A 14,016-nucleotide genomic window follows, 5' to 3' on the forward strand; every position below is an offset into this window, starting at 1 on the left:
GGAGAAGCTTGTGTCAGTGTTACACTTGACTTACTCGGAACGTGCTGCTGGGCATCAACACGTAGTTTTGATGTCACTTCCTGAACATGTAGCCATGATCCCGGACATTGCGCGGTTTTTCCCCAACAGGGATCAACTTATAGTTGGACTGAAGAGAACGACATCGGGAATTCCCCGTTATTAATATAGATCAGAGACTCGTAATTTCAGAGAGCTCATTTGTCTGAAACGTAATAAATTACTGAGGTAGAACAGGGGCAAAATCTTGTATACCGTATTCTCCTTTATCCATCCACGTCACTTCTAAAAATATACATCGAAAGAAAATGAGAAAAACCATTGCCCTCGTAGAGTTTGAGAATGAATCGATAACAACAAAATTTATCATCAGAAGCTCGTCACTGCAAAGCGACTCTGTCTGCATGCCTTTTTTCACCCAACACTTCTGACAAAAAATTTCTCTGAAACTGAGGTCTCGGGAGGATTCGCCGAATGTTCGTTGTCAAGGAAACACGTAAATAGTTATTCATCGTTTGAGTGAGCAATGCATTATTTACTGTAATTGTTCCGAAATGGCAGAAAAAGTTGTATCATACCCAACTACACTTGTGAAATACGACAATCCAGTATTGGTGACTAGGCATCCGGAGAAGAAACCACCATCTGAGGTATAGTTAAATAGAATTGTTATTCTCATGCAACACGCACCGCTTGTATCACTGAATCAGACACGCTTCTAAACAACTATAACTGGCATTAAGAAAGATGTGCTGGCGTCAGTTCTGGGACGTTTTTGCGTTATACTGAATCATTTAGTAATCGAAACTGTGTGTTTATCGATTACAAAATATGTGAAAGGGTAGCGAGTGGTATATTAGAACAGAAGTATCACGTGTTTCAACGATAATCATAAAAGAAATAGTAGATGCTGTATTCCACATTTGACGTAACCCTTTGCTAATTAAATTGACGAGGAGCTCTGAAGTGTCCAGCGTCTGACGATCGAGCTGAAACCTGAACAATGCACATGTCAGACGGGTACCGGTAGTGTTAGGCCTATAGCTACTGCTAAGGAAAGTCTTTATTCAAATTTATCGTGTACATCGCGCTTTCTAGTGGATTTCAGAAAGTTTCACTAATTCACGGACTGAAAGGGGAAAAAAGTTTTCCTTGACTTAAAAACTATCTCCGCTAAATGTCACTCCGTCATGCAGTAACGTGTATCTTTAATTCTTGCAAAAGTCTATTTAAAGGCAATCTTATCGATATATAAACATAGGAAAGCTTTACTACTCCGCATTTAAGACTTTCGCATGGACTGAAACTAGGCCGATCACCGCATGATTTTCAACTATTCCTCTGAGAAAGCTAGGATTGAACAAATCCGACGGAAACTATATGGCGAAAATTGTAGAAACAAGCCTTTGAAAATGGTTATTTTTGTTATAAGCCGCATTTCTTTTTGTTGCTAGTCACTGTCATCTGTCATTCCGCGAGATATGTACGTACCGGTACCACATCTGCTTCCTCTTTAAAGAACCGGTATTAGCTAGTCTCATTGGGCACGGGTATAATATTTTGGATAAATGATAATGACGGACTACGTTCTCTTATACTATAAATATGGACTATAGATTCTCGTTTATAATTCGTAACAGCAGGGGTTAGTATATTAAATGTGAGCAAAACTTTTTCTGCAGCTGTGCATAGCGTCTATTTAAAACTGTACGACATCATTTGCAAATGGTCTAACCCACCAAGTCTGGCTTCACATTACAAGACGAATGGCGACTTGGAAGTAGTCATAAACGATTCCAGTTCCTACCCTGTTAACAATTTGGGTAAACCTATTTTTTTTTTACCATTTTCTTGAAACAAAGATACCCAATTAAGCTGTATATTTCCCCTTCGTGAGAGCTGAGGGGGAGGGGCGTCCCCCGTGACCACAGGTATGGACGCACATTGTAGTGAATGGTTGTCATTCCGACTTTTCTACAACAGTGGTTTCCAACCTTTCTGAGACCATTACCGGTACCCCTGAATGCAGTCAGATCTTCCCTCTTCCTCCCCTCCCGCTGCCGCCGGCCGAAGTGGCCGTGCGGTTAAAGGCGCTGCAGTCTGGAACCGCAAGACCGCTACGGTCGCAGGTTCGAATCCTGCCTCCGGCATGGATGTTTGTAATGTCCTTAGGTTAGTTAGGTTTAACTAGTTCTAAGTTCTAGGGGACTAATGATCTCAGCAGTTGAGTCCCATAGTGCTCAGAGCCATTTGAACCATTTGAACCTCCCGCTGCCCCCCCCCCCCCTTACGCCCATCATTAACGTTTTTGCCCAACAACACTCTAGAATGAAAAAAAAGGATTTTCTGTGAACATTTTTATTTTTGAAATGATGAAGGGTGTGATAACCTATTCCATTTTATAATTGTTTTATTAAATAACAAACTAATGAGACAATTTATACTGTTAATTGCTAACAACAATTTTTTTTAATGGAATGATGAACAAGTTCTCAGTGTGTCACAAATGTCAGCTACAATTCTTCCTCAACAAAGGAAGTTAACTGTCTACATTGAGGCTAGATACTTGTTACACAGCATGCTTCCTCTGCACCACTCGTCTGCCTAGTGACACTTGTTTCATCCACACCCTGCACCAGCATTTGAAATTTACCAAGTTAAAATGTGTGTGCTATAGGTTACATACTGTTTGTAAATCACTTGATTGCAGAACTCATTATTTTTGAACTGGCAAAAATTGAAAGCCTTCAGGCTGCCAAAGATTTGTGTCTGAGCACTGCCATTAATAATAATAATAAATGTTTAAAATGTGCAGCAGTGTAACACAGCTGTTACATGGTTACTGTTGTGTTGTGCTGTCAGTCAGTTCACTTACTGTTGCAAAGCGAATAATGAAGAAATTTGTGGTCTGTTGTGGGACTACCTACAACTTTGAGAAGGAATCTTCATGAGATATTCAAGCATATGTGATAGATATCTCTCAATTTTTCTTTGTACAAAGTACAAAGTTTTCTGCTTAGTGAGTGAATTTTGAGAGGAAGATGTTTATACATTTGTTTTACAAACTATCAACTCCACCACATATGTCAATGCTAGTATTTGAAATAAAAAAAATGTGATTATTGGTAAGTTATGTAGTCAGTAGTACAGTCTAATGAAATAGGGATGATAGTAATGATCATCTGAAAATAATTTAGTCTTGTGACCAAAATTCAATTGAATCTTTTCATTTTTATCCATTTCAAAAATTCATTTCTTTCCTCAGGGGGTAGCCACTGTTCTGGAAGTAATGAAATAACTCAGCCCCATAACAGTCCTGATTTTGCTTATGCATGCACTCTTCTTTGCTAGTCTGGTAGAAGTGCTCTCTGAATCTGCTATCAATGACCAAAAATGCCGTTTAAAGTTTCAAGCAGTGCAAACATACATGGTTGGTAACGAAGGATCTTTGTGAAAGCAAATAAACTGATCACAACATTATTAAAGAAACTATATCTATTGTATGATCCACTTGCAAATATCACACCAGTACATTAAATCTGGACTAGCGGGCAGATTGTGATTCAGCTCCTTCTTGCATCTGAACAGTAGCTGTGTCTGGTTTGTAATTAGCTAAATAAAATATGTAGTTGTAATTTTATGATTGTCAAAAGACTTTTTTGAGAATGGACAGACAGAAACCAATTTTACATGTTCAATAAAATTTTTCTGTGTTTGTGACTGCATTGTCAATATATATAAAACTACCAACATTTCAGTTCCTACTGCAAGCAACACCCTGAAGAAGGTCGCTTGCAACAGGGACTGAAACATTGGTAGTTTTATATATATTGACACTGTGGTCACAAACCCAGAAAAATTTTATTGTATGTGACAATGGCCACAGAAGCATACACTTATAATTTTATATATTGTTTAAATCATTTTTTTCCCCTTTTTGTATGATAAGAAAGTAGAGGAGCTTGCTTCGTTTAGAAAGAGAGGTAAGGCACAGCTTTCATAATATGTTTGAAGGTAGAAAGTTTAACATCCTATCATTGATGGAGTCAGTTGAGAGCAGCTAAGGTTGGGCAGCAACGGGATATGTAAACAGCTGCATCCTATTCGAAAGCATCACACACATGTCTGCCTGAAGTAGTTTAAAGAAACCACGTAAAACTTAAATCATCATTTCAACTGCAATACATCTTCAAGAATTTGCAGTTCATTTGTTGAATGTTGCTTTATGATCATTACAGACAGAGACAAAACATATTACCTAGTACCTAAGAACCTACTTTAAGTGGCTTTGTTTAAACTTAGAAGTCACTGTAAATGCTTCGGATCTGTATGATGCATTTTTTTCCCCAAATAATTGTTAATGACATATTGCTTAGTACTGAACACACACTGTTTTCATTCCTCATATACTTTATGTGCCCTCGTGTTTCTTTTCAGATTGCGTCATAACAAACATATATGGCATCCAGGGCTGATACTCTTATTGCCCCGCCTCCACCCCTTGGCAGCCGCAGTACGGCATTCACTTCTTTGCCTTCAAGACCAAACAGATTCTTGAGGGACAACATTCCCCATCCCCCAACCTTCCAGTCAGGCTGAGTTATGTTTAACAACTGTGACATTTCTCTCCTGCTCTGTTTTCACAAACTGTTACCTTTCAGGAAGATATAATTCAACCCAGTTATTTGCTGTTCCCCTAACAGTTATTTTTCTAATTTAAAAAGCTGGTTTTCATTACTAATTTTGTCATGTGGTTCTGGCATAGGAATATATAGCAGACTTTAATTCAAATGTTGTTATTACATTATTGCCAAGGCTATTAATATTCTCAGTTTTAGAGAAAGTAGCAGTACACCATTCCTATTTAATAAAAAAATGTATAAATCATTTCAGTATTTCAAAATTAAAATAAGATGTCATCAGACCACAACTTCTGTACATTTTGTATGAACAAAATCTTCTAACTGGCAACTCAGGTTTCAGAATTTTCTCTATAGAGAAAACTAAGCCTTCTTCTCATTTTTCCTGGTCTTTTTCCCATATCTTCATAGGGTTGGCATGTCAGTTTTTGGATTTGTGGTAGAATGTAGTCAGATGCCCTTAGGGAAGTATGGGGAAGGAAATTGGCATTTGCCTTAAGCGATTTAGGGAAGCCACAGAAAACCTAAATCAGGATGGCCAGATGGGAATTCAAGTGGGATATGGGTACCATCTGATATTCACTTTGCAAATGTGCAAAACCATGTAAAAACCATATTCAGCCTGACCGGCACACTGCCTCTCAGCACTAATACACTGGGCAGATTTAGCCCCTCCTCCTCAAATCCAAGAAGTGGTGCGCTAATGTGCATGGCCATCTCGGTGGATCCGGTAATGAAAGTAACACAGTCATTATTCAGTACAACAGTACATTACTTGGTACTGTAGGCACTCCGGTGGTCCCGGTCGCCTACGGTGGACTGGATGACCGAGCGGCGACCTCTCCAGTTGTCAGGATGCTAGGAAATGGCTGTAGAAGCGTCAGAAACGCCAAAGAAACATTATTAATTCATAACACCTTTATTCCTGCCGAGTACAATGTGGCTTGGTGATATCAACAACCTTCCCCGAGTCCTCGCTGACTCGTAGCGATGACACCAGATCCGGTCCGCACAGTCTTTCTAGCGCAGCGCTGCGTGCTGTGACGTAGCGGAGGAATGTCCTTACTTCGGCCGTGCGTGGCTGGCAGTGCCCAGCTGGGTGGTGGCTCGGCTGCGGACAGCAAGCTGCTGCGTGTGGAGGCTCTGGGTTGGAGTCCTGACGCTGTCGGCACGAGAGGTGTTCTCGTAGTGCGGAGTGTACTCCATCCCACCCCGTCTTCTTCCCTGCTCCTCCTGATGGCTCGTCCGCGGTGGACGGGCGGAACGAGCTGCAGTTCCCCAGCATCGTCAGCTCACCCGGTTGTGATGGCGGATGCACAGGGTCTACGCCCCGCACGATCTCGGCGATGGCTCACTAATGTGGTCAGCATTGGCGGCAAGCGAGTCTGCTACAATGTCTGCTAATCCTGGGCTGATGACTGACAGCGACAGCAGAGAGGACCAGAGCTGGTACTGTCCCCTCACGTCTGCTGCTGGATGGGCTGCCCTTACTGCAACATTTCCTTAATAAAGATTAACATGTCGATCACCGAGCTGAGCACTACGCAGCGACCCAGTACACATCTAACTGTGAGTGCAAGTGCCTTGTTGCTATCAAAGCTGGCGTGTTTAAAGGAAGCACGAGCGACGTCCTGACGTCATGCTCGTTTGTAATGAATGCATTCGTTCCGCTTATACTGCTGATTCCTCTGTCGTACTCGCCCCTTAGGTGTTCTTGCGACAGAGTTACGTGTTGTTATGGCAGACTTATCCGAAGTATTGAAATGCAATACAGCTGACGCTAGACCTCTGTCTTGCACTCTACGAAAGTCTCCGTCTAACACAAACCCGCGTGCTAAGCAATTCTCTCTCTCTCCTGTTGTGTGTAACCAGGCTATTGCCCCTGTGTGACGACACATTCCGATATATGTGCAATCCTCTTCACTCTTGGCTAACCTACTGCCTCTGGCTCTCGGCATAGGCAACGAAACTTTGACAATATTTCACATTTCCAACTCTTTACTATTCCGCGACACTACAGTACTGCCGTACTTGAGGTTGTGTCTTCTTGTCTTCCTTTGACTTTTGAACTGATTTATTCAGCCAGTTATTGAGGTACCTACAATGTAGCATAGAATCTGAGCTGTGACTTTTCCAATTCAGAAAGAAAAATGAAGAAATATGTTAGCAAATATGTAGTGGAAGCAACTACAGATTGAAACCAAACTTTTCAATTTGCATTAATCTGAGCATAAGAATACAGCTAACAGTCTTCATGACCAAACTTTTCAATTTGCATTAATCTGAGCATAAGAATACAGCTAACAGTCTTCATGTTCAAGCCATACTTGAAAATGCATATCAGTAGCACTGAATTATAACCTTTTTCAGTTGAAATGATGATTTAAGTTTTACACGGCTTCTTTAAACTACTTCAGGCAGACATCTGGGTGAATAGACTGCAGTTGTTTTCATACCCCATTGTTGCCCGAATCTGAGCTGCTCTCAACTGACTCCAGCATTGATAGGATGTTAAACTTTCTATCTTCAAACATGTTTGGAAAGCTGTGCCTTATACTCCTTCTAAACGAAGAAACATTGTCAAAAAAACCTTAAGCCTTCTAAGCTTAAAAAACCAATTAGAGTAGATTCATAGGACCTAGGTAATATATTCTCTCTGTTCGTAATGATCATAAAGTAACATTCAGCAAATGAACTGCAAATTCTTGAAGATGTCTAGCAAATTAGATTCTAAACTTTTCTGTATGTAACACATGAGAAGTTTTGCTTTGATGAAATCTTACTTTTAATTGTGAAATCTTGTAGAGCTGCATAACCTTTTTGATATGTAAGGCTGCCTGTTGTTATTTTCTTTAAAAACAAGAACATTAATAGCCATGGTGATAACATAATACAATGTTGATGTATTCAACCAGTAGTTATTTGATAATTGTTTTCTGTGTTTACAAAAAGAACAGCATAAGCGTAACTTGTTCCTTCAGTTTATTTTTGGGACAGTGCATTGGTATTAGCTTTCCAATACACATAATAATTTTCTCTAGCAGAATCGGAGAATTGAAATTAACTTCACATATCCAACTGCTTGTGTTTCTCATGTTCATTACTTGCATCACCACTATTTGTGGGCAAGAAGTCTAATTATGAATGTAAGGAGGACACCCTTGTGTTTCTTATTTAATTGCAATTTTTTTTCATATCCTTATTGTTTCCTGCCTCCATATTTATTCCAATGTTGGTGAACACTTCAGCAAAGAAACTGTATACTAACTTCTATTGTTATCTGTGAGAATGTGACCATTGTTAGGATGTTTCATTGTGTTCTGTTTGGAAGGTGATAGAATAGTACTTGATTGATTACTACAGTCATCACTTATTGCCTTAAAATTATGAGCTCAACTATCAAGTATTACTAAAATGTACGTTTCAGGCCATTATTATCAATCCTCTATCCTGTTCCATTCACATATTGAGCAGGGGAAAAATATTTTCTGTGGTGTTGAGCCAAAGTCATGCATGTTTTTTGAAAAAAAAGTTAAACCACCATTTGAATGTGTATACCATATTTATCTTCTGTACTGTCTATTCTGGCTTTTATGCCATTACCAAGTACAATGCTAAAAGTTATTAGACCATTTTTATGTCATATCTGTTAAGGCAGTCCAAAGCAGGTAAACAAAACTGACACATGTCTTTAAGATGTGACTCGTAACACCACAGCTGTGCAATTTTTTTTTTTTTTTTTTTTTTTTTTAGTGGACTGCCATTTGAGCATGTATTTCTATATTTATTTTCTGTACTATCTAGATTTGAGCTTTTATGCCATTATCAAGTACAATGCAAAAGTTGTTAGACTGCAATTAAGTCATATCTGTTAAGGCAGTTCAGAACAGGTAAACAAGGCTAACACATGTCTTTAAGATGTAACTGTCAAGGGGGGATTTTAATAGCACTGGCTTTTTACCTATGTTTTAATCACCTTCAATTCTGCTTTACATCTCTTCGGTACGTTACAAAAGTGTTCATCATAGGCTTTGCATTTTGCTGCCTTGATTTCTGACTTACGAGGTCTGTTCAAAACATTACGGAACGTTTGTAATTTTGTGACAATAGTGTGCTTGAGTGAAATGCGGTTGGCTTCCCTTGCACAAATCTGTGTTTAATGTGTAATTGCTGTTAGTTATTGTTCAGTGCTGTATTGAGTAGAACATTGTGTCACTCAGTTTGTGAATTTAGAGGTGGAAGAGTGAGAGGGGCAATGCGTCTGCATTAAATTTTCCATGAATCTCAAGAAATCTTTACATAGACATACCAAATGAAGCAGGAAACATACGGTGATGAGTGCTTAACCAGTACTCAGTGTTACAAATGGTTCATGTGATATAAAAATGGCTGGACTGATGTCAAAGGTGACCCTCCTTCAGGACGCCATTTGACATCTACTAATGACGGTTATGTCAGGAACGTCAATGAAATTGTGCATGCCAATAGAACACTGACTGTCTGAGAGATTATAGAAGAACGTGACATTTCAGTTAGATCATGTCATGAAATCCTGATGCAGCATCTTGGAATGCACCATGTTGCCGCCAAGTTTGCCCATGGCTCATGAATCAAGACTTTTCCTTGCAATCTGTGAAGAGCCCAAAATATGAAATCACTGTGCTGCCTCATCATCTGTACTCTCCAGACCTGGCTGCTGCAAACTTGAAAACCTCATTGAAAGGATTAAGACTTGCAATGATAGACAAGATAAAAGAAAATTCGCATATGACGCTTTGCACAATCCAGCAAGAGGCATACCAGGACTACTTTCAGAAGTGGAAACAACATTGACAGTAATGTATCAATTTTAGAGGATAGTATTTTGAAGAAGACCATTCATAATAAGTAAAAGAAAAGCATAGAAAAATGTTGTGAACAAAGTACCAGATTTTTTTGAACAGACCTCATATAATGCCGTTTTACTTTTCTGTTCATTTTGTTATAAGCGTTATAGTGTGATGTGATCTCTTATAGCACAGGACCATCAGGATTTTTGTATTATTTACTGTGGCTGTAGTGTATCAACTTGCAGCCTTTTAGATGTAGTAGAGGATTTCTGTTTTGCAATGAATGTTGTAGTGCATTGGACAGATTTAATCAAAGGTTTCCATTAGAACATTTAAGAATGTAGTTGAATATAATAGAGGGAAACATTCCACGTGGGAAAAATATATCTAAAAACAAAGAAGATGTGACTTACCAAACGAAAGCGCTGGCAGGTTGATAGACACACAAACAAACACAAACATACACACAAAATTCTAGCTTTCGCAACCAACGGCTGCTTCATCAGGAAAGAGGGCAGGAGAGGGAAAGACGAAAGGATGTGGGTTTTAAGGGAGAGGGTAAGGAGTCATTCCAATCCCGGGAGTGGAAAGACTTACCTTAGGGGGAAAAAAGGACAGGTATACACTCGCATACACACACATATCCATCCGCACATACACAGACACAAGCAGACATTTGTAAAGGCAAATGTCTTGCTAAAAAATGACGTCTGGAGTGTTGTGCAGAAAGGCTATCACCATGGCTCACACAATGTCATTCATCTACATCTACATACATAACTCTGCAAGCCACCATATGGTGCATGGCAGAGGTACCATGTACCACAACTAGTTGTTTCCACCGAGCGAGGTGGCGCAGTGGTTAGCACACTGGACTCGCATTCGGGAGGACGACGGTTCAATCCCGTCTCCGGCCATCCTGATTTAGGTTTTCCGTGATTTCCCTAAATCGTTTCAGGCAAATGCCGGGATGGTTCCTTTGAAAGGGCACGGCCGATTTCCTTCCCAATCCTTCCCTAACCCGAGCTTGCGCTCCGTCTCTAATGACCTCGTTGTCGACGGGACGTTAAACACTAACCACCACCACCACCACTAGTTGTTTCCGTACCTGTTCCACTTGCAGATAAAGAAAGGGAATATGACTGTTATATGCCTCTGTATGAGCCCTAATTTCTTGTATCTTATCTCTGTGGTCCCTATGTGAAATGTATGTAGGTAGCAATAGAATCGTTCTGCAGTCAGCTTCAAGTGCCGGTTCTCTAAACTGTCTCAATAGTGTTCTCCGAAATGAATGTCTTCTTCCCTTCAGGGATTCCTATTTGAGCTACTGATGCAGATCTGTAACACTTGCATGCTGATTGAACAAATCTAGATTAACAAATCTAGTAGCTCTCCTCTGAATTGCTTCGGTGTCTCTTTTAAGTCTGACCTGGTACAGATTCCAAACACTCAAGCAGTATTCAAGAATAGGTTGCACTAGTATCCTACGTGGGGTCTCCTTTACAGATGAACAGCACTTTCCTACAACTCTCCCAATAAACCAAAGTCGACCATTTGCCTTCCCTACCACAATCCTCACATGCTCATTCCATTTCATATTGCTTCTCAGCATTATGTCCAGATATTTAAATGATGTGACTATGTCAAGCAGAAAACTCCTAATACTCTATCCTAACATTACAGATTTGTTTTTTTACACTCATGAGCATTGTCTTACTGTTTTCTACATTAAGAACCAGCTACCATAGTTACACCAATGACAAGTTTTGTGTAAGTCATCTTGTATCAACTTACAGTCACTTATCTTCAACACCTTCCTGTATACCACAGCATCATCAGTGAACAACCACAGACTGATGCCCACCCTGTCTGTCAGATCATTTGCAAATATATAGAAAATAGTAACTGTCCTATCACACTTCCCTGGTCACTCCTGATGTTACCGCTGTTTCCAATGAACACTTCCCAACTAGTAAGTCATACTGGCCATAGTGCCCTGATTTGTGTTTTTACCCAATAGTATCCCACACCATAAAGTCTCGAGTTGGCACTGTATGTCTTGTGTGAATGCAGTCACTGCAATGCCCCTCCCCCTGTCTGCAGTGAACCAAAATGTGGCCACCATTAAAAAAAAACAGAGCCTGGATCTGTTCAGAAACACTATGTGCTGCCATTCTTGTCCCCATAATAAACAGCGACACACTGTCAACCCTGATAGTGTATGATGTGTTACACTGTTACGCCAGAGCTGAGGAGGACACAGATCTGTCCTACAATGCCATTCGGATGTGGTGTTGATCCTCTCAGGATGTTATGGGTGGCACAGCTTGACCCATCTTGTCATGTCCTACGACCTCCCATGAACCATTCTGCACACACCTTTGTGCTGCTGAAACACTTCATCCCTCATGAGCAGCAATTTCCCGGATGGATGCATCACATTCTCACATGCCAATAATGTGTCCTCTTTAAACTCACTGATTTGACCGTACAGTTCACACTTACGTCTGCGAGGCATCCTGCACATCTGCTCAAGCACACTGATCCATTACCGTTGGTTTACAGGGACGAGAGCCACAGGCACATTTTACCAGTAGGTGGTGTTGCACCATGATATCGAAGTTGTCCTTGAACCCACAGGCCAACATGGTTCAAATGCTGATCATTTCTGCATACCATACTAATGTACATGCGTACATGTCCTGTGAATACTAGCCATTCAAGGTGTTCTGTTTTTTCTGAACATGAATGTGTTTGATTGCCCTCTGTTTAAATGAAGCCTGACAGCATGTTATCCAACCATTCTGTTAATCCAGTGGGCTTATAATTTAACTATTAAAACTTGAAAATTAATATATTTAGTAAATATCTTATGGTTATACTTTTAAAACTATCACTTAGCAGTTATTGTTCTTGAGGAACAATTTTATCAGTTTCTCCTGAGTTTCTGTCTTTGTAGTTAGGGGGAGGATATAGGGATACAGCCGTTGTTTCCAGTTTTGAGAACAGTACTGCTGCTGCCTCAAAGTTTGCTTCTATGTATAGATAATTTACATCTATAATTTCCAAATACCTGAGCATGTTAAGGTGCCTGCTTCCAGGACAAGAGGAGTTGCGCCTAGTGGATCAGTTACAAGGGTTGGTGTTCTGGTCAGCCTTGATCTGATCTTAGGCTGTTTTCTACATACATCTAGGTAAACAGTCAGCTGGTTTCCATGTCCTGCCTCTGATGTATGATGCACAGACATCAGTGCACATGTCAGAAAAACAGGAGAGAAACAATGACAAAGCAAGGCAGGGAGACTGCCTGTGGACGGGACTCAAACCCACACTGGAATCGAGCTGCAGGGCTGACTAGACACCAGACCCAATACAACAAGACCAAGTCACTAGCAACCTATGCCACAATGAAGTGCAATGAACTTTAAACACAATGTTGTCAACAGGTCAAGTATGAGCCACAATTAAAATCAAGATCAAAGAGCACAACCAATATCAACACAAAGTTGTCGACGAGTAGTCAGTAGTGCAGTGGATATGGTAATGAACACTGTCAAATGAAGTACACAACTGATTGAGCGGTCGAGGTGGAGCAGTATTTATGCCAGCTGTGAGGGACATTATTGGCTAGTGTATCCACTTGGTGAGACGGTGGTGCACTGCAGCGACAGTGCCCTCTAACCTCCATCATGGTCCATTTCCTTCAGTGGACATTCAACTTCTGAGCAGCCCAATACCAGATCCCTCTCCCCAGAAACTGGTTCATTCCGGCGGAAATGTCCTGGTCGGTATCGTGGTAGGTGTAATGAAGGTACGGGTGAAGGTGCAGCCTTGTCAACTTTAGGTTGTGTGGAGGAAGTGCAGTCACCAATGTCCATTGAAACAGTTCTGGAGATGGACATGTCATGGAGGACTACTGATCCACAGGAAGCTATAGGGGAGAGCTGAGGCAACAACGGGATGTCCGTGGTAGCTGCCCAGGTTTCTGGTCAGCGTGTCACATTGGCACCAGAAGGCGGTGGAAGATGGGGACTGCAGAGAGGATGCTTGTGTTCGAGGCCGAAGATTGTTGTGGAGATGGCGCTCGAGCCTGTTCTGATGTAAATTGTTGCCCGTTGGTGGACATTACCGTTGATGGTATCCAAGCCTCAGCATTCCAATAAGAGCATGCCCACACTGCCATGCCAGCGGTGTAATGCTGGGAGGGATGATAATGAGGTTCCCACGGTGTTGGCAGATGAAGCAAGGTCTGAGGCTGGAGCTCCGCATGGCTCTGATCATTAATTGGTGTGGTCCAATAAGTCTCAAAAATAAAGTAAGGGCTGCCATAGTGGTGGAGGATTTGATAACCTTCTTCATCTGCTGGTTAAAAGTCCGAACCAGACATTCAGCTCCACCATTGGAGGAAGTGTGGAACAGAGAGTGACAGATGTGTTGGATATTATTGGCAACATAGAAGTCCTTGATGGCCAAGGCTGTGAATTGTGGGCTACTATCAGAGACCAATGTGCGATGAAAACCTTTGGTGG

At 40.9% G+C, this 14,016-nt stretch overlaps 1 protein-coding gene across 1 annotated transcript in view; it reads left to right on the forward strand.

Annotated features, from left to right (window-relative positions):
- The first annotated feature begins 572 nt into the window (after positions 1-572).
- The window catches only part of LOC124545128 (33 kDa inner dynein arm light chain, axonemal), a 55,330-nt gene continuing 41,886 nt past the window's right edge, over positions 573-14,016 (forward strand). The window contains exon 1 of the mRNA XM_047123954.1: positions 573-668. Coding sequence (XP_046979910.1) covers positions 573-668 — 96 coding nt within the window. The remainder of the gene's footprint in view (positions 669-14,016) is intronic.

Source organism: Schistocerca americana, chromosome 1, assembly GCF_021461395.2.
Source record: "Schistocerca americana isolate TAMUIC-IGC-003095 chromosome 1, iqSchAmer2.1, whole genome shotgun sequence".
Classification (NCBI taxonomy): Eukaryota; Metazoa; Arthropoda; class Insecta; order Orthoptera; family Acrididae; genus Schistocerca; species Schistocerca americana.